The 24,712-nt window shown below is 36.9% G+C and overlaps 2 protein-coding genes across 2 annotated transcripts; one reads left to right on the forward strand and one right to left on the reverse strand.

The window, feature by feature from the left end:
* Positions 1-18,105, forward strand: LOC121422916 (nose resistant to fluoxetine protein 6-like). Its single transcript, XM_041618158.1, has 17 exons — positions 1-245; positions 832-905; positions 1,404-1,479; positions 2,356-2,516; positions 3,355-3,427; positions 5,049-5,139; positions 5,523-5,715; positions 7,629-7,785; positions 8,463-8,633; positions 9,197-9,290; positions 10,606-10,882; positions 11,243-11,322; positions 13,264-13,365; positions 14,035-14,176; positions 15,046-15,235; positions 16,274-16,416; positions 17,897-18,105. Exons 1-17 carry the CDS (start codon positions 179-181, stop codon positions 18,008-18,010), a joined length of 2,205 nt encoding a protein of 734 aa, XP_041474092.1. The 5' UTR covers positions 1-178; the 3' UTR covers positions 18,011-18,105.
* A 3,021-nt stretch (positions 18,106-21,126) lies between these two features.
* On the reverse strand, positions 21,127-24,436 carry LOC121422231. Its single transcript, XM_041617140.1, has 4 exons — positions 24,142-24,436; positions 22,982-23,365; positions 21,938-22,363; positions 21,127-21,671 (listed from the first exon to the last, which is right to left on the reverse strand). The coding sequence occupies exons 1-4, from the start codon at positions 24,377-24,379 to the stop codon at positions 21,184-21,186; spliced, it is 1,536 nt and encodes a 511-aa protein (XP_041473074.1). The 5' UTR covers positions 24,380-24,436; the 3' UTR covers positions 21,127-21,183.
* Positions 24,437-24,712: the final 276 nt, after the last annotated feature.

Consider the following 24,712-nt stretch of genomic DNA (forward strand, 5'->3'; position numbering starts at 1 on the left):
TTAGCGGTTATCTGTCCCTTTTTCCGCAAAAGGTCACTGTCATATAAACTCATATCACTTCAGAGCAACATCATTGCACTGGTATACAGCTCGATATCTCTCCGAATATTATGATTTGAGGTCAAATTATTCTTTTGCCGCCGTGGACTACGTCGTCGTACGTACAGTTGATTTCAAAATGATTAAAACAGCGATTTTATTGGGATTCTTTTTAACCTGTTGCAATGCACAATTGGAATTTGCGAGTAAGTATTGTCATAACAGTTAGATTCATATGTTACGTTATTGGTTTGGTTATTGGATCATGTCGCTGCATTACATTCTTCAAAGGTACTGCCATATCACCGTCATCGTCATCAACAGCGTCGTCGTTGTCATTGTCGTTAACTGTTATTGTTATTTATACAAATTTGAAAGCTATTGATCATGATTATTATAACTATTATCAATTTTAATCACCAATATGCGCCTGACTGATGACAATTTTTATTAGGAGATCATTTTAATGATGATGATTTTCATCATCATCATCGTATTGGTGAAAATAACAATTATTACATAAATAATTATATATCATAAAATTGAAAAAAATAAATAAAATGAAATCATTAAGGATTATGCCAGGTGGATCGATGGGGGAGATCCTATTTCTACAGTTCTACTGGCTGGTGTATCAAGTTTAAAACTCATTGGCAGACATCCCAGAACCCCTGGCTGCCCCTCCCTGGAATCGCATATTGCAATTAATGTCTCACACTGTATTTTTTTCAATTATTTACAATCATTATTGTTTAAATCCTTTGTTTAAATTATTGTTTAAATCCTTTCTAGGTGTGTTGGAAGTATTGACGAAGGCTAGTGGATTACCTGCTATTGAATATCTGATTGAGAATTCACCCAATGAGGTAGGTTTCATTGATTATGGAGTAGTCTAGATCTGGACGTTGGTAGTTATTTGTTCACTCCTCTCCCTTTTCACCTTCTCCTTCTAGAAATACGTCCAGATCGAGACTAATTATGTAGGGACATAAGGGAAAATAATGATTTGGTTTTTTTTTAATGAGGCTGCAGCCTAAAGTGTGTGCGGGGGGGGGGTGATCGTGCAAAAATCACAATCAGACGGTAATTTTCACTTTTTTGTAATACGTTTACTGAAAAGGTTGGGTCTCACTCTCAGCCTCGACGCATAATATCGGTCCCTGCTATAATAATAAAAAGTCATAACATTTTAGTCTTTGGTTTTCATGCTACGCATGCTCAGAACTGGGGGTGGGATGGTCATGGGCTTAGCTTCCTAATTATTCATTAAAAGATACTTGATACGATATATTTTATCACATAGGCTAATAATTATGATTAGACGTAAAATAAAATACCATAATCTATTTATATTTATTTTTCAGGTATCTAGTCAGTGTTTGAATGATCTACAAACTTATCTATCGGATCTGTCCATCGGATCAAGATATGCGAGAAAATGTAAGCTGTGGAAACTTTTTTTTATATATGGTTGATCATTAAATCGTAAAAACTAGAATTTTAGAATAAAGATTATTTTTTATTTGGTTTCGATGATACAGTGTAAAAGAGTGAAGTACCATGTTATGTACAGAAAACACTGTAAAAAATGAAGTGCTAATTTAGCACTTACAGTGCTAGTGACTGCACTATATGAGTGCTGATTTTCTAGTTCAAATTTAAACTAGAAAATCAGCACTCGTAGTGCAGTCACTATACAAGCACTGAAAGTGCTAAGTTAGCACTTCATTTTTTACAGTGAACACGCTCTTTCGAATAATGTTCTATTTTAATACTTATTTTCCCTTATTGCTTCATATGCATGTTTTTAATCATTTGAAGACAGCATTCGTCACTGAAATCCACATTAACTTCTCATATCATTTTGTTTATATCAACCTGGGGAGCGTTTCATGAAAGGACTTGTCAGACGTTTTATCCGACAAGACCTGTTTTATCCGACAGTTACTATAGTAACAGTGCTTCTCAACCAATCAGAATCCAGGAAAGTTGTCAGGTCTGACAACTTGTCGGACGAAAATATTGATGCAACGCCCCCCTGTGTGTTGGCTCAGTCGGTAGAGCGTCCGTCTCACAACCGGGAGGTCGGGGGTTCAAACCCCGGCCGCGTCAGACCAAAAGACGTTAAAGATAGGAATTGCTGCTACCCTGTTTGGTGTTCAACAATTAAAGGGGTAGAGCCTCGTCGATCTGGCGCTGCACAGTGGCTGCCGGGCCCACGATCAATTGGGCAAAGCAAATTTTCGAAGTATATCATTTCATGTCTATTTCGAACAATAAATTATGGATTTTCATTTCATTTTTTCATTTCTTCAGTGGCATCTTCGTTTGGTGAATTTCCAGACGAGAGTGTTGAATTTACCTGGACTGGATATGACTATGGAGTCATGGAGCAATGTTTAGACGTGAACAAGGACGATGAAGATGACTCGCCTTTCGATGCCCATTACTGTATGGCTATGACTATGATCTCTACGGTAAGAATGACTCGCCGCTATACGACTAATAGTCTTTGTATAGTATGAACATAATATGAAATGACTCGCCATGATTTTTAACAATAAATGTTAACGGTGAGAATATGAATGCCTCGCCAGAAGATACGTATGTGTCCATGATGTACAAGAGTATAAGAAAATAATATCAATCATGGTGAAGACGAAGAACAATTATTATTATGATTTGCCATTCTGGCAATGACTACCATTTCCATGGTTAAAAAAAACCCGCAAGAATTATTTTCTCCATAGACTAACATGACTAATACCATTATGGCTGTTTCTGATTGAGTATATATATGAACTTAGCCAAAATGACTTTCCATCTGGCAATGACTATGACATCTACTGTTAAAATGACTTACCATTCTCTTAACGACTAATTTCTGCATGACAGTGACTATGGGCATAGTCAAGAATGACTCGACATCATGACAGTTACGTGGTCAGAAGAACGATTATATTCACGGTACGAGTTGGTTTATTAATAAAATGCTCATATTTTATGATAATTACAAAGACATGTATCACTAGCAGTTGACCATAGTAATGTTATCACTAACACAATTATTAATTTACTAAGTAAGTGTATGGCTATCACTACGGTGGTCGTCATATAAGTTCTTTTCATTTAGTCCATACCCAGAATAATTGCGAACGACTTTTTATTACGAGTTCACAAATAATCCCGATTTAATAAAATACGTAAATCAACGTGCTTGTTGCCAACATATTGGTGCGGGCAAGGTAGTTGTGGCAATGATGGTGATATTTTTCATCTTTCATTTGATTTCTGTTACACTGATTGATTCTTTAGTTGGAGGTACATATCGGGACGTGCTGGCCTTCTTCATGCGAAAATCAAGATGCACAAGTCATATCAACACAATGTAAGTTATTCTCCGTCTCCATCGATCTCCTCCTCCTCATCCTCCTGCTCCTTCTTTTTCTTCTTCTTCTTCTTCTTCTTTTTTCTTCTTCTTCTTCTTCCAAACACACCCACCCAAACACACACACCGCAGTTTGGCTGTAACAACTACGGCTGACTGGATAGTTGTCTTCTACTACTAAACTACGACTACTATACTACTACTACTACTACTACTACTACTACTACTACTACTACAACTACTACTACTACTACTACAACTACTATAACAACAACTACTACTACGACTACTACTTCTACTGCTACTACTACTTCTACTGCTACTACTACTTCTACAACAACAACAACTACTACTACTACAATTACTACTACTGCTACTACTATTTCTACTGCTACTACTACTACAACTACTACTACTACTTTTACTAATACTACTATTAATGATAGTAATAATGATAATAAAAAAAATAATGATAATGATAATAATCCTATTACTACTACTAATACTGCTGCTGCTGCTACTACTACTGCTACTATTACTACTACTATACTTCTACTAATGACAATAATAATAATAATAATAATAATAATAATAATGAACATAATAATAATAATGGTAATAATAATTGTAATAGTACTGATACTACTACTATTACTACTACTACTATTACTTCTACTTCTACTACTACTTCTACTACCATTACTACTACAAACACTGAAGACTTTACCACAAGATGATTTGTACAGCTACTGCTTTGTTGTTGCTGTTACTGCTGATACTTTATATTGCTTCTACACTCTCAAAATGTTGGACAACGTACTGTCCACACAACAACTGATAAAGCATTTATCGAACTCTGGGTAGTTTTCAACCAATACTGTGTAGTTACCCAAAACACACATTATTGGTTTAAAACTACCCAGAATTGGATAAAGTTTTAACCAATTGTGTGGACAGTATGTTGCCCAACATACTGTCCACACAATTGTGTGTGTGTGTGGACAGTATGTTGCCCAACATTTTCAAAAGTGTACCTATGATAACAATAATACCCCGCGTCCCTGGTGAAATGAAAATGCATTGCTGACCATCATCCTGATCATTACCCTACTCGCTAATACATATCTGGATTATCATTTTCATACCGGATATCCGGCAGGCTGGTATCTTATCCGGTCCATCGGATTGAGTATAACTTTAAACAAAAATAATTTTAATACCCCAATCACGAGGTGTGCTTAGTGCAGGAAGCGCATCTTATAATGATGCCTTATCTCGATAAAGATTTATATTTTGAATGAAGAAAAAAGAGAGATAAGAGAGATAAAAATAAATTATAGTGATATGGATCTCTGTTGTTTTATTTCAATTTTCATTTCCAGCTACACAAGCTGACAATAAATGAAACTGTAAACAATTTTTGTCAGTCAGACGTTTATAGGTTTGTATGTGGCTCACTCCATCACGATAACAATAAAAAAATGTGGAAGAGTAATCAATTTGAATATTATATCTATTCTAATTATTTGTTGCTCCTTCCCCCTTTCTCTCTCCATCTCTCTCTCCCTCTCTGTCTATCTCTCTCTCTCTTCGCATCTTTCTGTTTGTTTTCCCTGTATAGTGTCATTGCTCCTTTTAAACAGTACTGATCCTGGACTAAACTTCGTATGCCTTGCCCGACCAGCATGGGACCCAGATGCTATCGCAGTCCTGTAAGTTGAGTCCCAGCTTTCTTCATCATTTTCAGTCAGCCAGGTTTGAGTAATAGCATCAAAATACCATTAAATGAGAGATTTTTTGGGGGGATTGTTTATAACATTTTAGATTCTAATGCATCATATCCAAAAGATTGGTAACTTCCATGGCTTACAGGTAATAAAAGTATTTCAATCATATTTCTGATATCTCGGGTGGGTAACGTTGTGCAAGTATACGCTAAACTCATATGAATGACACTGGAAAATATGATTTAGGATTTTGGTAATGAAAATATGAACATATTTGTTGGAAACATCCGAATTGGACATTTGTAATCTTATTTATCCAGAAATATGATATTCATCGGTCACATTTTTCTCAATATATTCCGTCACAGCACGTTCTTTTGCGTCGTTGCTTCTCTGGTTTTGATAGGAACTATATACGACCTCTACATACGAAAACATTGCATCTCGGCTTCGGGGCGTTCGAAAGACCAAACGAAGTCAATGACCACGAAAACTGGGGTCAATGGTTTTGTGAATGAAAAATACACACCCACGGATGAAGAGAATTCCTCATCAAAGAATGTGAGTATTGGTGAGCGAAGGAGTTATATATTTTTATTTTTTTATTGTCTTTGCCCTTTTTCACAATTTGGATCGGGGGAAGTAGTCCTAGCGCCCTCTGGATTTGTTACTATATGTATCTTGCAGGGCACGAATATGCATTAGTAAAGGCTAGATATGTCATTGAGTCATATACTAGACTTGCACTTTCGCATATCGGCAAACTTTTGATGTTAGATCTTTTCACTGATGAATCGATGTTTCGCCCTCCTTTTTCATATTATGGAACCTATCACATGAATATATTTCTCCTTCAACAAAAAATAAATGGACATACATATATTATAATCTGAAGGTGATCGATGTTCGGACCGTGTGATAGGCAATGGTTAGAGTCAGAGTTCGGTTTGTGCTCATTTCATTTGTTTTGTGTGTGTGTCGCCTGCATAGCAGAGCGAGACTATAGGCGCCGCTTTTCCGACGGCAACGGCGGCGTCGTCAACATTGAAAGCTTAACCAAGGTTAAGTTTTTGAAATGTCATTATAACTTAGAAAGTTAAACTTAGACATAATGTTTAATAATCATGTAAACTTCAGGTCACATGACCAAGGTCAAAAGTCATTTAGGGCCAATGAACTTAGACCATGTTGGGGGAATCAATATCGAAATCTTAACCAAGGTTAAGCTTTTGAAAAGTCATAACTTTTATGAACCTAGTTCATTAAACTTAGACATAAGGGGATAGTGTATCCTTAAACATCCTATGCGAGTTTCAGGTCACATTATGTAGATCAAAGGTCATTTAGGGTCAACGGACTTTGATAATGTTGGGGGTATCGGTGGAATTGTCATCATAACTTTAAAGTTTATAGATCTAGTTCATGAAACTTGGGACATAAAAGTAACCATGTATCTTGTGCTTGTTTCTGATCACATGACCGTTTTCAGTGGGGTATTTGTTGAATTAGCTTCATTACTTAGAAAGTTTATGGATCTAAACATGCAGTTCATGAAACATAGACACAAGGGCAATAAAATAATACTGATTGTTTTACACATGTCTTTGGTCACATGGTCAAAGGTCATGTTGGTCAATGAACATGGTATTTTATTATCATATGAGTGTTTTCTTTTGTGAATAATTATTTAATAGCTGTTTTCAAAGTCAGCACTGATGCTATATCGAAACGCGTAATGCAGACAAGACTGCTTAAGGCGTTCCATTTGTTTTTTCTTTCCATTTAAGTCATTTTGGGCGAAATATAAATCACTAAAATACATTTTATTCAAATGAATAAAGTTAATGCAAAAACAAGATCGCACCATCATTAAACTTCGAATAAATAGATAGCATTGTTTAAATTGCAACCAATAACAAAAGAAGTATGGCATTAATTTTTTTGTGAGGTCTTTGTCGGAAATTTGTGAACAGGGACACCAGTTTCGTCCTAAGTTTCGGAGCTGCCGAAAATTACAAATAATGTCGTTTTTCCAGAGTCCAGGACAAAACTGTTGTTGTGATTCACAAATTTTCCACAAAGACTTCTTGGTTGTTGTTTGTCATGAAGGGCATTTGACAATACATTTTCTATGTTCTTGAATCCACCTTCACAGCAAAAACTGTGGTGTTGACCGGTGTACATAGAGGACCACACCACTTATTTTACACCGGTGTTAAATTGGTGGTGTTAGTTTTACACAAATAGGTGTTATTACAACACCTGTTACATTTACACTCTTTGGCGTTATGTTCAATTTTTAGGGTGTAATTTTAACACCTCAGGATGTGGTCCCCTATTAACACCAATTGGTGTCAGTTTTAATACCACAGTTTTTACAGTGTTGCATCATTGAAGCGAAAAATCCTTAATGTTTTGGCGCCGCGCCGTGCTAATGAGTTTTATATACATTATATGATTACCGATGTTTTCAGGACTTGGAAAGTGAGATTCCTCCCAAAGAAGCTTATCCAAGTATACCTGCAGCTTCAGAAGGCACTGTTATCCAAAGTATGGCGATGACATCACTTCAGCAATCACATGAACCACGTGGAGAATCGACTGAGCAGGAGACAGAAAAGAAAGCCGGTAAGTCACTTTCTACTCTTCTTGATGTAGAAGCCCACTAGCCCCCAACCCCTGTTCCGCGGCCCCTGACTTGTCAGTGCTGACGTTTCCTTTCCTTTAAAACGGGGAGCGTAACGATCAACACTTGTGTGATCTGTTATTGACTTATCTTATAAAATAGTCTTAAAACACACCTTATGATACAAGAATTGTTATACAGAAAATTAAAAATAGCCTGTAATTGTATTTGTGTGGAGAAATAAGCAAAATGTTTGTGCGAGGTAGGTTACATGCCGGGAGTACATGTTTCGCCACTTGGTGATAATCATTGTGATACTAATGTATTGAGTTGTGAAGCAGAGCGTTGTTATTCAAGTAGGCCTATATTACAGGACTACACCGCTCAGGGTGTTGCATTATGGATATTCAACCTGGCCAGATATGAGTAGTTGAGGACTAGAGGTGGGGCTATATACGATTGCTGGTTCGTATGCCTTTTCAACCATCCCATCGTTACAAGGTGTCCGTAAAGTCAAGCAGTCAAGAGTAACTTGTGAACAGCTTTATGACAGACCACCCTCAGAATCGGCAAATCAGTGTTCTTCAGAATCTTGCTATATACGTACGGTTTTCGCAGCTCCCTTTATAATATATCTTCACCTCTTTTTAAATTTCACATCCTGATCCTGCAGGTATAGGCCTATTAGATGGAGTATTGATGTCTTATTCAGCTGCTACCAATCTCCGACTCATACTGAGCGCCAAACCGTCTCGATCTAATCTAGGCGTTCTTAATGGATTGCGTGTCATCAGCATGTTCTGGATCATCCTACTACATTGTAACCTCTTCCTCTATGGCTCAAAGAAATTAGGTAAACCTTTGAATCACCCATTCATATTTGATGTTTTTATAACCATAACTAACCAGGTCCCTCGGAAGGGATTGACCTTAAGCCTTTTGGTCCTCTGATTGTTTGGCTACTTAGCAATCGGGTAAGAATGGCTACCGTCAAAGGGGAGACCAATTATGTTTTGATAGGAAGTGCAAGGTGTCATACAGTTGAATAGCAGTGGTAGAATATAGAATTACACGATTAACCTTTTTTTCCATTTTCCATCTCTTTCTTACAACTGGAAAAGTCAGAACTGTGGTCGCCATGACCCCCTACCAAATGCCGCCCCCCCTTGCGCCGCCCCTGCATGGATCACAATGCCACAAAATATGGATCATACATGTAGTATTCTCTTATAGAATATACGGGCTTGATCATGTTGATATAGCGAGGATTTTTAGAAAAAAAAGCCTATGTCCCGTGTGCAGCTGACATTTCTATAATATATTCACTCGCGATTTTATACAAACGTATTTTTTCTTTATATGGCAAATATCAAAGGGTTTTGATTATTTTCATGATACTTTTTATTTCAATTGCAGATAACTATTATACCATACTTAGCACATCGACCAAGTTTCCTAGAATGGCCATACATTACGGAACGTTTGCAGTAGATACCTTCTTTGTTCTTGGGTGAGTCAGAAATGCACGAGAAACTTGAATTCTGGATATTTTTTAATTTAGGATCATAGAATATAATCATCAAATACATGACCTATATAATTCGATTGCTATTTCAGAAACACTATTAAGAGATATATGACATATATATGACGAGATTCCTAGATATGCATTGATATTTCAGCTACAACGACGTTGGAAACATGAATTCTTTTGCGAAATGGCCACACTTGATTTTTTGTTCATTCTATACACTACCGTGTTTACACAGTGACTCGGCTCGGGGGTTCAACACGGCAATTTTATGCTGTGTAAACGCGATCAGTGCGATCTGCGAGCCGTGAGTCGAACACGGCTTTATATGGATCCACCAAATTAGAAGGGTTCAACCCGCGAGCCGAGTCAGAAGGGTTCAACCCGCGAGCCGAGTCAGACTCGCCTATTTTTTCGAGTGTAATCAGAAAGCTAGTCTGCTGTGCAAATCCTTCACTCCGAGTTAAGAGTCTGAATGTGAAGCCTATTTATTCCTTGTGTACTGAAGGCCCTCAGCAAATTTTGTATGTGCTAGTCTTTGCGTGGAGACACACAGTTGATCAAGTTTCAATCGGGGTCTGTGCCTGCAGACCGTAACAGAAAGCCATGACCTAGGTCAAACACGGTACATTGTAAAAACGCTGCTTAAAATTTTAAGCACGTTGTTTAAGCCCGTCACTCTAACAACTACTGTTTAAACTTTTTAAACAACTGTTTAAACATTTTAAACAAGTTGCTTAAAAGTTGCAGTTGTTTAAAACTTTAAACAATCAAAAAAAAGTTTAAACAACTTGTTGTTAGAGTGACAGGCTTACACAACGTACTATTTTTTGTACTGTGCATATCCGTATACGTCTATTCTATTTCCTTTCGTGATCCGCGGGCGGTGTCAAACTCGCATTTTTTGTTTCAGTATAAACGCGATCACAGTAGTTGCCCTCTTCGCAGCGTTCGACCAGGGAAGTGTTATGTAGTGGTTCGACCATGGATCCTACTAGATCCATGGTTCGACCTTTCTTGAGGATTTAACATTCGAACCGAGTCGTGTGTAAACACGGTTTCTAGTTAGTTGTATTCAAACGTCAACTACTGTTTATGGTTAGTACTATATTACTCCAATAATGCATCTGAATCATGTGAATGTTTAAATCATATCCTGTTTTTGATAGACCGACATGTTTTCTATTTTTATTATTAATAAAATTCAGTAGCAATAACTGCTTCCTCGATGAATGGGATATATGTTTCAATATTTATGAACTCTGTCAATTTATCATTTTCGGATTTTATTTAGAGGACTGCTGGTTACATACACTACCCTATTGAAGCTCAGGAAATCGAATGGGCAGATGAACTGGCTCATGTTTTATTTCCATCGATACTGGCGCCTCACCCCTGCCCTGCTCGGGGCGATGGCCCTCTGGATCTCACTGGGAAAACATCTAGCCGGCCAGGGTGCTATGTTCGAGATCTTCTATGGATATGTCAGGCATTGGTGCAAGCGGGAGTGGTGGACATATCCGCTTTACATCAATAATCTCTACCCATTCCCCGGTAATAATAACGCATCGGTAAGAGAAACTTTGAAGTTTGAATCGTTGCAATGTAATTATTCCCTTTTTTCATCTCTTTAATTCTTAGCAATGGTTAAGTCATGACTCTTGATGATGGTGTTGGTGATGATAATGATGATGATGATGAGGATGGTGACACTTATGAAGACAATGATATTAAAATGCTAAATATTTGATCTCAACGAAGATGGTGTGATGATGATGATGATGATGATGATGATTATGATGATGAAAAGTAATGGCAATGAAAATAAGAATTATGATCATATTTGTTTTTAAGACGATGATGATAACTGTCATAAGGGATCTAATAATGTTTACTTTGTGCTTTCTCTTATTCCATTCTATTTTGTCCAGTGTATGGGTTGGGCCTGGTATTTGGCTTGTGATATGCAGTTCTATTTAATAAGTCCTCTCATCATCACATTACTTTACAGGTAAATATGTAAATACACTCTGAAGCATTCAATTCAAAGCCCTAAAAAAGAAAACACGCTGAAAATCTAATATTTTTTCAAAGATTCGAATTATATTCGTGTAAAATGACCTGCCCATCATTGTCTCACCTGCGAAGCAAAGTGAGACTATAGGCGCCGCTTTTCCGACGGCGGCGGCGGCGGCGGCGACGGCGGCGGCGGCGGCGGCGTCAACATCAAATCTTAACCTGAGGTTAAGTTTTTGAAATGACATCATAACTTAGAAAGTATATGGACCTAGTTCATGAAACTTGGCCATAAGGTTAATCAAGTATTACTGAACATCCTATTAGAGTTTCATGTCACATGACCAAGGTCAAAGGTCATTTAGGGTCAATGAACTTAGACCATGTTGGAGGAATCAACATCGAAATCTTAACCTGTGGTTAAGTTTTTGAAATGTCATCATAACTTAGAAAATATATGGACCTAGTTCATGAAACTTGGACATAAGGTTAATCAAGTATCACTGAACATCCTGCATGAGTTTCACGTCACATGACCAAGGTCAAAGGTCATTTAGGGTCAATGAACTTTGGCCGAATTGGAGATATCTGTTGAATTCCCATCATAACTTTGAAAATTTATGGATCTGATTCATGAAACTTGGACATAATAGTAATCAAGCATCACTGAAAATTTTGTGCAAGTTTCAGGTCTCATGATTAAGGTCAAAGGTCATTAGGGTCAATGAACTTTGGCCGAATCGGGGGTATCTGTTGAATTACCATCATAACTTTGGAAGTTTATTGGGCTAGTTCATTAAACTTGGACATTAGAGTAATCAAGTATCACTGAACATCCTGTGCACATTTCAGGTCACATGACCAAGGTCAAAGGTCAATGAACTTTGGCCGAATTGGGTGTATCTGTTGAATTACCATCATAACTTTGAAAGTTTATGGATCTGATTCATGAAACTTGTACATAAGAGTAATCAAGTATCACTGAATATCCTGTTTGAGTTTCACGTCACATGATCATGGTCAAAGGTCATGTAAGGTCAATGAACTTTGGCCATGTTGGGGTTTTTTGGTGAATAACCATCATATCTCTGTAAGTTTATTGGTCTAGTTCATAAAAAGTGGACATAAGAGTAACCATGTATCACTGAACATCTTGTGCGAGTTAGAGTAGTATTCAAAGTCAGCACTGCTGCTATATTGAACCGCGTGATGCAGGTGAGACGGCCAGAGGCATTCCACTTGTTTAATAATGGTGGGCAAATGATTGTGTTAATATCTCAAACGTGTGTATATATTTCTGCTTTTGTGGACTATATGATTGATTAAGATCGCCAAAATATAGAGGTAGGTATCGAGTGCAATGGCTAAAAAATTACTTGGGGTTAATTTTATGAAACATTTCCATGTGGAATGTGCTATTTTTTTACAGAGATTATTTGATGAATTTCAACTTCTTATATATTTCTAAAACAATAAGTAGCCAAAATTGACAAATTTCTTTCATATTAATTTGATGTTTCTTGTTACATCATTTTGAACACACACTTTGATAGATTACAGAGCTCTCAATAGTTTTGGTGAAAACTAAGAATTAGGCTGTTTGCCATATTTAACGACATTGTTAAAAGTCGAATTAGAATTAGGAAAACGGGATCAGAAAAACATGGAATTGTATTTGTAGTCTTAACAAATATCTTGATCATTATGGAATCATAAAAACAAAGGACATTCTTTATAAACGGAGAAGAGATTGGCACATCATATACGCCAACCCCCTTCCCGACTCTGCTTATATATTAAACAGTTAACTTTCGCATTTAAATGCGAAGGAATAAATGTAAATAGATATATGATAAACATATCAATAAAATGGGAAATATATAGGATATGAAACACTATTAATTTTTATCTGATTACTCTTGACTCTTAATTTTAGGAAGAAACAGTTTGGTATCGGACTCGTCTTTGGCTTGACAACAATATCGATTGCCTCAGCTATCGGGATCAGCTGGTATTATGGAGTTAACCCTGTCGGACCGTAAGTATTCTTCTCACAATTTAACACACAATTTACTTGGATTTCCCCAAATTATCGTAAAACATCTCTCAATCAACTTTCGCTTTACTAGAGCAGTAGGATTCCGTTATTAAAATTCTCTGTTCAAAATCCTGATTCACTGAGTGTAAGCACTTTCGCTAGCCCAATTCACTTGGCAGTCTAGTTGCACTGACGTTTGTTGTAAACTTCAAAACTTATTACCATTACGGGGAGCCGAAGAATCGAAAAAAAAATCATTCCAGTGGTTGGAGCTATTTTCAACGACGATCAAAATTTCAGTTCCCTTAATAGAATATCCTTTATTTTGTATACGCTCATAGATTCCAATTCTAACATTGGCGTATTGCTATCTAGGAAAATCGGCGCGCATTACGCTGAAATTGCGCCCGTGCAACAACTGAGTTCAAGTTCAGTGTTGACCTTTTGGTGTTGCGGTGTTAGGTCAATTTTTACACAAGTATAAGGACCAAACAAAAAATTAAGATCTTGAAAAGTCGCTCACTATATTCAGGATGCTATTTGAGGCATTAGAAGCGACATTCGTTCATGTTCCATAATACATTAAAATAACTAGAAACTTCATGTGATGTATTTAGCAAAAGAAAATTCATGGCTTTGTCTGACAGACTTGATTTTGTTTATTTTCAGTGAATTTAATGATCGTCTTGGTGGTGAAAATCTTGATATCACATACACCAAACCATACACAAGGATCCACTCTTACCTAGTGGGTATGTTTGTGGGATATCTCCTCTTCAGAACGGTCGATAGAAAGATCAAGATTCCTTGGGTAAGCCTATGTTAATCTATGCTACACGGATTCCTCCATACAGCATGTACAGGGTCTTGAGGAAGGAGTTAAGGTGGGAGGGGTCCGCCTCTTGGGGATGGTGGTAAATGTATTTGTGAAGTTATACACAATTTCAAGAACGACGGAATGTGTGAAGGGTGCTTCTTTAACAACTTTTAATCGCATTGTTACGTTAAGATATAATATGCAGAATTATTGCGGATTTATTTATATATATATATATATATATATATATCCATGTACATATCATATTAACAATTTCAAGAGTGGTTTTAGTCGACTAGTTAAATTATTTAGTCATTCTTTGGTGAAATATTATAAATTATTGATATGAGTGTTGTATAGCTTGGGACAGACAGAATTTGAAACAGATGATGATTTCTATCGACATGATCAGAATTTACGTTTATTCTTCGTACAGGGTATTTTTTCTTTAAATGTTTTCATTACTTTGTGAAAATCACTCGTTCCCCTAATGCTATTCCCTATAATGTTCGATAAAAATGACTGGAATTTGGGCCAGTTAACTTGTCATTCTTAAACAACATAATTGAAAAAAAAATCCTCAAGATATATTTTTTAAAGTTGATATTTATTGAATTCATTCAACACATGAATCCAATATAATATTTTTTGTCCGAGTAACATATTACATAATTATATGATATAAAATAGATCCGAGTAACAAAATACAAATGAAATGTACGTAGTTGTTTCATCATTCGTTTGACTTGATCAAGAGAAATATCTGCAAGTATTAAAGTGAACATCGTTAATATTATTGATAATGTGATACCCATGATAGATCATACATACAATCGTTTTTACCCAATTTATTTTTACTAAAGTGGTTTGTTTTGATTGGATGGTCGGCTGCATTTATCCTTGGTATGACGTGCGTCTACTCCCTGTACGGTGCCCGCATGAAGCCGGATAAAATGGAACAGTTCGAAGCGGTTCTGTGGGAGGGACTTTCTAGGTTTGCTTGGTCCATCGCCATCGCTTGGGTATGCTTCTCATGTATCAAGGGATATGGAGGTAATTATTAATAACAATAATAATGATGATGATGATGATGATGATAATGTTAATAATAATAATATGACAATAATAGTAATATTAATTACAATGATTATATATATAAAAATAAATTAAGGTATACAACCTGTATGTATAGCGCACATAGCCACTTACTTGATGCTCAAGGCGCTCATATAATTATCACCCCCGGGTCAGCTAGTGTTCTAATCCCGGTGCTCACAGCTTTGAAGTGTTCAGGATCATTAAAAAAGTATACTTGTCATATCTGAGAGGTTAAAGGTCATTGATACGCGGTTGAAGTTGTTCATTAGAAAATCATTTCTTGCACCCCAGTACGGAAATGATGATACAAATCTAACGAATTAACATTTTCAAACAAGCACTGTACGTGAAATCAATTCATAACAAGATATAAATCGGACGGTATTCCAAATCCAATCAAATTTGCACTGTCCACAAGAGAGAGAAAAATAAGTATTTATGGAAAATAGATAATTACATTAGAATGATCGTATTAAAGGTTCCCAAATGATCGTTATGATGTATGTTTTTGTTAATACACATGCATAATAAAGGAATCTGACCCAATTGGCTGATGACACAATAAAACTTTCTTTAAAGACTAAGACATTTTAGAAATCAATGATTCCAGTATCATGTATATTTTTTCTTTATGATCTAGAGGTCCAAGTAATAAGATATTCTCATGTCCTCTTCCATTATAAGGTCCAAGAAATCGATGCTTCTTTTGTTCACTTTTGAATTATGTAAAATCAGTTATCAGATAATCAACGATTCATGTGTATACTGCAGATATTTGGTTATTGCTGTATAATAATTATTCGCTATTTTGCGTAAGACATAACTGAAGCCGTGACGCAAGTTGTGCTTACAGTCATAGGACGCAAAACATATTCGGTAGTCATAAATTTCGTTTTATGTTTAATATATGTTTGCTTGGTGTGTTTCATTATTCAGTTATGGTGAAAAATATCTCCCATATTTCAAGGGCCTGTATATTACTCTCTTTTCTAGGTATAATCAACTCTTTCCTCAGCTGGAACTTCTGGATTCCAATGGGACGGCTGACCTACTGTACCTATCTCATACACCCTCTGGTCATCTACAACGCTCTCATGAGCGGCAAGGCTCTTTTCCACTTCGGAATTATTTCCTTCGTGAGTAGTCATTATAGATAGAGAGAGGGGGAGAGAAATGAGGGGAAGGAAAGAGGGAGAGAGATGAACTTGTGAGGGTGTGTGCAACCAAGGACATGGAGGTGGATGCGTTGGGCTTCACGACGCGACCTAAGATGTGTGGGTGTATGAGCGCCACACCGCGGTGTATGTGTGGGTGTATGGGCGGCGCACCGCGGCCTACGATGTGTGAGGGTGTGTATGTGGGTGTATGGGCGGCGCACCGCAGCGTAAGATGTATGAGGGTGTGTTTGTGGGTGTATGGGTGGCGCACCGCAGCGTAAGATAATTGAGGGTGTGTTTGTGGGTGTATGGGTGGCGCACCGCAGCGTAAGATAATTGAGGGTGTGTTTGTGGGTGTATGGGCGGCGCACCGTGGCGTAAGATTTGTGAGTGAGGGTGTGTATGTGGGTGTATGGGCGGCGCACCGTGGTGTAAGATGTGTGAGTGAGGGTGTGTATGTGGGTGTATGGGCGGCGCACCGCAGCGGGGTGTGTTTGTGGGTGTATGGGTGGCGCACCGCAGCGTAAGATAAATGAGGGTGTGTTTGTGGGTGTATGGGCGGCGCACCGTGGCGTAAGATTTGTGAGTGGTGAGGTTGTGTTTGTGGGTGTATGGTCGGCGCACCGTGGTGTAAGATGTGTAAGTGAGGGTGTGTATGTGGGTGTATGGGCGGCGCATCACGGTGTAAGATGTGTGAGTGAGGGTGTGTATATGGGTGTATGGGCAGTGCACCGTGGCGTAAGATGTGTGAGGGTTTGGAGTGTGTGTGTTCTTTTATAGCGCCACATGGAAGAGTGGAGGTGGATTTCTGGCGATAAAAATGTAAACCGTTATTTAGGCTAAGTGTTGGTGAGCCGTGAACAGTCAATACTCAAAGTGTGACATTGGATTTATACCATGGACCGACAGTAGGTTCATGATTTATACTGTGACTTCATTGTGTTAACATGTTTATGACCTGATAATTAAATGGTGCGAATGATTTACAGTGTGCAAATTACTATGAAAACTATCATGCATTTCTATTCAACCGAGATTTCAACATAATAAACATTTGATACTGCATATATCACACAAAAATGATGCCACTTTTATCGAATCTTGTGCATTTGAGAAAAAAAAAACAATTGAGTATAGAAGCTGCTACTAAATAAGGACCATCTTGAAAATCTGTGTTTGAAATGTTTTTGAATAAAATAATATTGAATAAAGTAATAATAACAACGCGCCTCGGAATAGAATATTTCTAGAAAGATGGCGCTATATAAATGCCTATTATTATTATCATTATTATTATTATTAGAAGGTTTTATTAAAAAAAAACTTGATCAAATTCAAATATTTCCATGTGGAATGATTGAACGACAACTTACTATTACGGAACAATATTTTATCTATTCAGTGGGCAGATGGGAACTCATTAAGTCAGATAATGATTGTATCAATCTTTTCTTTCCAGAGCTTCTACTTTGTTGGAAGTGTGGTGTTTTCTTACCTCGCTGCTCTAATCCTTTCTCTCTTGATGGAAGTACCGGCTGCTGGTCTGGAAAAGATCCTATTCGGTCGGGACTAATGTGGAACCCAGGGCTCCGTCACACAAAGATTAGCGATCAATCGCTAAATGAACTGACCAATCGATATAAACGTTACACGCGCATTTGGTTTAAAATTCTGACCAGGAACCAATCAGTGCGCTTCTTTCATATTTGCAATTTATCGCAAACCTTTGTGTTACGGAGACCAGATGCTATCTATTGCATTTTATTCTTGGTGGAGTCTAGGACCTGTCTTACGAAGAGCTCTGAATGATCTGATAAATCCCAACTATGGAAATTCATCAACACGATCCTGAATATAACTATTTTCGGAAATGTAAACGATGTCCCTTTTTGTCTCACCTGCATAGCAGAGTGAGACTATAGGCGCCGCTTTTCCGACGGCGGCGGCGGCGTCAACATCAAATCTTAACCTGAGGTTAAGTATTTGAAATGACATCATAACTTAGAAAGTATATGGACCTAGTTCATAAAACTTGGCCATAAGGTTAATCAAGTATTGCTAAATATCCTATTAGAGTTTCATGTCACATGACCAAGATCAAAGGTCATTTAGGGTCAATGAACTTAGACCATGTTGGAGGAATCAACATCAAATCTTAACATGAGGTTAAGTTTTTGAAATGTCATCATAACTTAGAAAATGTATGGACCTAGTTCATGAAACTTGGACATAAGGTTAATCAAGTATCACTGAACATCCTGCATGATTTTTATGTCACATGACCAAGGTCAAAGGTCATTTAGGGTCAATGAACTTTGGCCGAATTGGGGGTATCTGTTAAATTACCATCATAACTTTGAAAGTTTATGGATCTGATTCATGAAACTTAGACATAAGAGTAATCAAGTATCACTGAACATCCTGCGCGAGTTCCAGGTCACATGATCAAGGTCAAAGGTCATGTAAGGTCAATGAACTTTGGCCATGTTGGGTTTTTTGTTGAATAACCATCATATCTCTGTATGTTTATTGGTCTAGTTCATAAAAAGTGGACATAAGAGTAACCATGTATCACTGAACATCTTGTGCGAGTTAGAGTAGTTTTCAAAGTCAGCACTGCTGCTATATTGAACCGCGTGATGCAGGTGAGACGGCCAGAGGCATTCCACTTGTTAAAATACAAATGGTAAAACTGATTTGCCAAGGTAATGATGCGAGTATATATCGTATTCATTAAAAAAAACTGATATATTTATTCTATTAATGTTGGCGTCGCTTGTTTTCCATAGTTGTAATTTTGTTTTTAAAATTGTACATATAGTAAATACATAATAGAAAATCAGAGCAAAGTTTCTATAAAAAGAATTGCAGAATGTGTATGGAATATAGGAGGTCCACTAAAAAAAGCAAAACTTTTATAATGTTGTAATCATTGTCTTTGATAATTACGAATAGTAAATGTAATTTGCATAATTGATAATTAGTGACTCTTTGTAAGACGGGGTCCTGGATATTATATAAGCACTGATATTATTCATGTTATTCTATATTCTGTACATAACAATAAACATGATAAAATGTAGTTCTACCTCATATGATTGTAGGAAAGAATGAATTCACATAGGTCGAACTCGAAAGGTAGTTTTTAAAAAGGTAAACATTTGTTTTGTAACTGTATTACTTTTCAATATAGGTCTATTATTAAACACTATGTTTAAATTATTGTCAGTCACATTAGATTTTGCATTACAATGGTTTAAGATTGATTAACAATTATAAATCAGCGTAACGGAATCTAATATCGTAAATGTTGTAGCAATAATAATAATACAGTTTATCATTTATGCATTGCAATGTTCAATTCAATTCAGTCTGGGGTAGTTGCACTTCTCGGCGTATTAGATGTTGATTCAGTTGTTAAAAAAATATTCATTGAATAGATATTATTAAAGTGAAAATCAACGTTAAATTGATTGATTGAATAATTGATTGATCTTATTTGCCAGTTATTATAACAGGTACAAGTTTGATAAAAAAAATCAAAATTCCTTGACGGAACATCCAATGATTTAACAGCTGACCTATCTCATTGTTTTATTCTGTGTCGACGGATGGAAGAGATTATATTTTATTACACTGCTGCCAGTATGAACGGTCTGAACTTCAGTTGCGAAAAAAAATTCGGCTTCTTTTTGCATTCTTAATCAGACAAACCAAGTAGGCAATTATGATTATATTCATCAACTTTATTTGAATTCTCATACGAAAAGTCTATACAAAAAGTATTGGCAATAAATACTACCTTTACAATGTCTTACATAATTATATAGTTCTGTTAAATGTCAATAGTTATCATATTTACAATACTGTTCATACGTTCTTCCTATTAAAACACTTTTTATAATCCAATGTATGAATGTCCGAGGCAAATCCGAGTACACACAGTCTCCTTTCTTTCTTCCGTTTTCTTTTGTTTTAAAGCACTTCAGTGTAACTATAACACATTATAGTCAGGACCTCCATGGATACCATATTCCAGATATGATAAATATGAAATTTGTACAGTATAATACATGGGTCATGAATACACGCCATATACATGTATGAATATTGGAATGATTTTGATAATTGATCATTTATTTTCAAGCAACAAATTGTGTTCAAAAGGATTTCAAATGTTTGTTAGTAACGTTTGCCCCCAAAAGGTAGATGAAATATTGATGCATGATAGCTGCTAATTGTATCATTATAATTATGTACAATCACTCTTGTATTTCATTCTTTACACTCTTCTCTTTTGGTTCCTGAAGTGAATAGAAAATAAACACGAACCTGAATTTTGCCCTCAGAGTCTTATATTCCATGACATAATCATTCGCCCATTATCAATCATTGCCACCACCTCCATCATCATCAAATTAATCATTATCGTCGTCATTATCGTCGTATCTTCTCTATAGCCATTTTATCTTTTATGGCATGAATTTGTCTGGCAAAGAAATAATCGTTTCAATTTCAAACAATGCGCTTCCAATTCTGATGAACATATAGTATTTTGAATGCTCTATACACGAAAATTACATCTCATTTCCAGTTGCATCAAGGAATCACTGTCTTCTCTTGGTTAATCTGACCACATGCCTCATCCAATCCTTTCAAAATCCTTTCAAATCTGTGATCATTTTTTTAAATGCATGTTCATGCAAAATGAATATAAAATCCATGTTCTTTGATCAAATAAAATGTTTAAAGACTCACAATATGTCCATTTCGGTGAATATGTAAGTGCTTTTTCAATTCCTCATTCTCACGTTTGATTCGGCAGTACAACACTGCAAGAGCTATAGCGAGCAAAATGAAGACCAGTAAAATGACGACCAGGGTTACTTTAAAAATATATTCGAGGTCCACTGCCGTAGACTGAAGATGTGACAGACCCGGTAAAACTGTTTTCATATCTTCATAAGATGTAATAGGTTTTGTAGTATAGGTTATCATTCCTTGAGAAGACGTTGGAATTCCATTATGTGGGGTTTCCTGTCCATTAGAAAGGGTTGTAGTTCCTTTGGAATACGTTGTCATCTTGGTTGAGGATATCACTTCGTTACCATAGGCAGTCACTTGTCTGGAAGGCATAATCGCTTCAGAATGTGTTGACCGGGAAGTCGTTGTCGGTTTGGAATTTGGAGATGTTTCATACATGTCATTTATAAATTCCTGGAAGCTTTCAAAACCTGTTAAATGAAAACAAAATATAAGTTATTTTATAGTTCTATACATTTACAGCATGTCTCCAGCTCCCGAAACTCATTGATGGAATCAATTAAGTGTAAATGATTAAGGTTCATCGCCTTGCCTACTTGACACAACTGCAATATATTTGTAAGGCTAACTCCAGGCAGATTATACATATTCCATGAAATCCATCGTTTTCAACCCCGATGGAGGTCCTGGGATTTATTGGATGCGTTTCTACTTATAAGATAGATTAAACTCTTACCTGTTACGTCGGCAGGTTTGTTCAGGTCTTCATGTTGTAAATCTTCTAGATTTTGATCTATGAATAAAAAGGAAGCTGCGAAACCCGTATATTCGCCGGACTGGTCAGAACTGAAGAGTAGATAGAGCGAGCTGGAGTTTGATAGAACCATCACAGGAGCTTGGCTAAACCCGCAGAGATATTCAACCCTTGGCGCCAGAGTGGAGTTCCCATCGAAGATACTGAGACTGTCAAAGTCACACGCCCCCTCTTCACGGTCTGGTTCGATTTGGTAGGAGTTGATGTGAAGAGAGATGACGTGGTCCGGGGGTGCAGTGATGGTGTAATGACATCGGACATTGGGCGGGTATGCTTGTCTGATTGAGTAGAATCGTGGTGAGCTGATAGATCCAGGAGACGTGATGAAGCTCTGATTACACAACCATTCTGAAACAACAAGCGTAACAGTTCAGGGACTCGTTACAAATGTGTGAGTTTCTGAAAAGTCGTCTGTTAAAGAATATTTATCACAGAAGCGGTGCTCGCCGTCAATTAAACATCTTATAAGTTAATGTTGGTCGAATACAGGTTCCATTGAATAAAATACCATAACAGCCTTCGTGACTCTAGGTCCGGGTAGATTATCTACTTATGGTCATAGATTCGAAAAACTTTGTAAAAAAATTCCTTTACCCTTTAATCTATATCTTGATCATTCAATCCCTTAAAAATACATTTTTGGGGTTGATAATACTTCCTCAGTTATATTCGTTTTCTTTCCTTCAAAAGTTGTATCATCCACTTAAATTTCATGATGAAGAAAATGGTTTTTCATGTTTTCAGTTTTTTGTTTGCTACCTGTCTTCGCAGAAATCATTATTACCCGTCATGCCCGTGTTGCTGTTGTTTTTGTTTTTTTTTAAACCGAATCGTGATTCATCGGAGAATGATGTTCACGTTGTTGGTCATAGCTTCCAAATTACTTACTATCGTTGACTCTTACCAAAACTTTATTGGAATTATCGACTCTCTAAACTTACGTATACATGTACAAGATATGCTTACTCGCTTTATATTCCAACATGAATCCAGTGTATACCAGATCCGTTGCGAAGTAGGTGATGAATGCTTCGGATGAATCGACGTAGAAGATCTCTCCGACGACGAACTCATCAAGACATTTAGCGATACCAACCTTGCCAGCAGTTGCTGTGACGTTTCCTCCACCATTGACGGAGAGGAGGGAGAAGGAGGAGCACCCACCGCAGTCGATGTGGCCCTTCACTGCTAGCATCTTGAAGATTAGGGTGTTGTAGTTTAGTTCAGAGAGATATATTGTCCAGGAGAGGGGTGAGGAGGAGAAGAAGGAGAGGTTGAAGGGGGTGATAGGCAGGTACGAAGGGGACAAGATGACTTCCGTGGCCGACGTGAAAACGGCATTTTGTCCACCTGTGACGAAGAGAAACCAGAAAGTAAATGTAAAGTCAACGCGTGTGTCTTCACATGTGTTTCTGAATTATATACATTTCCAGACAATAAACTGTAATTTTATGAAAGATTTGTCCGTTTGCCTTCAGCACTTTCTTCGTATATCATATGCATGCTTATAGACCCTGAACTAATATGTCGCTATCTTACGATTTGCTACGTGACAAGGCAGTTACCCCAGCAATCAAGAGAAATCGTTCTCTTTTACTTAATAAGAGAACTGAACATTTGCTTTCATCACTTCTTGTTTCGGACAAATTAGACATGCAATTCACGTTTGAGCTGACTTCATAATTATGGCAATGCATAAATACGATTGTGTCATACAGACCACGAGTTGTAGAATTAATCCTACGAGTCATGCGATACAACCCATGAGATACAACTCAATGAGCACACGAGCAAATTATTAGAGTGAACATGGCCCATGAGCTACAAAGCCATCAAGCCGACTTTTCAAAGACGAATCCAAAAACCCAAGTACTCTCACGAACACTGATAAATGAGTACGCCTTATACGAGCTAGAATCTGGAACATATTCATAGAATAAGTACGTTCACGAGTCATTAAACTCCCAATAGTGCCTTGCTCGTTGGTCTCCTTTCTCAAGTGTTGAGAACGTGAATCTTTGCGTTGTGAGTTGCTATTCATGGTATATAATATGGTCCGGAAAAATTCACAAAGATAGACATAAATGTTTTTCAACCTTTCTCAAATAAAAATAAAAAGGAGATACCTGCGATATCAATTCTTCGGACAAATTGGTGGAAATTGATCCGCTTTGACTCGGAGCTCTGCAGGGGAACCATCTGCATACTTGGTCCAGTGATCAGGCAATCATAGATCGGTTTGGTTTCATTCTTTACATCTGTGATCGTTCCTGCTTTGTAATATTCGAAGATGCCGCATAGGAAGGCGGCATCCAGGCACATCCTAGCACACTCGTGAATATCCTGGACGTTTGTGATGATCATCGCTGACCTCTTATCAGCCACACGACGGTAGAAGAAGGGGTCGAAAAGTTTCAAGACACCATCTATTTGATTTAGAAATAATATAAGGAAATAAGTATGTAATTATATAATCAATAAATAACTAATATCTCTGCTAAATAAAGATTTGTTCTTGGTGTGCTTTATGAAAATATGAAAAGTTATCAAAAATACATAAATACATTAAAGTGGTACTCCACGGTGAAAATAATTATATCGAAATAAATAAATCATTATAAATTCACTCTGCGAAACACTGAAAATTTCATCAAAGTCCGATTACAACTTTTTTTAAGTGTATGATACGATAGTATT

Source organism: Lytechinus variegatus, chromosome 10 (genome assembly GCF_018143015.1).
Source record: "Lytechinus variegatus isolate NC3 chromosome 10, Lvar_3.0, whole genome shotgun sequence".
Lineage (NCBI taxonomy): Eukaryota > Metazoa > Echinodermata > Echinoidea > Temnopleuroida > Toxopneustidae > Lytechinus > Lytechinus variegatus.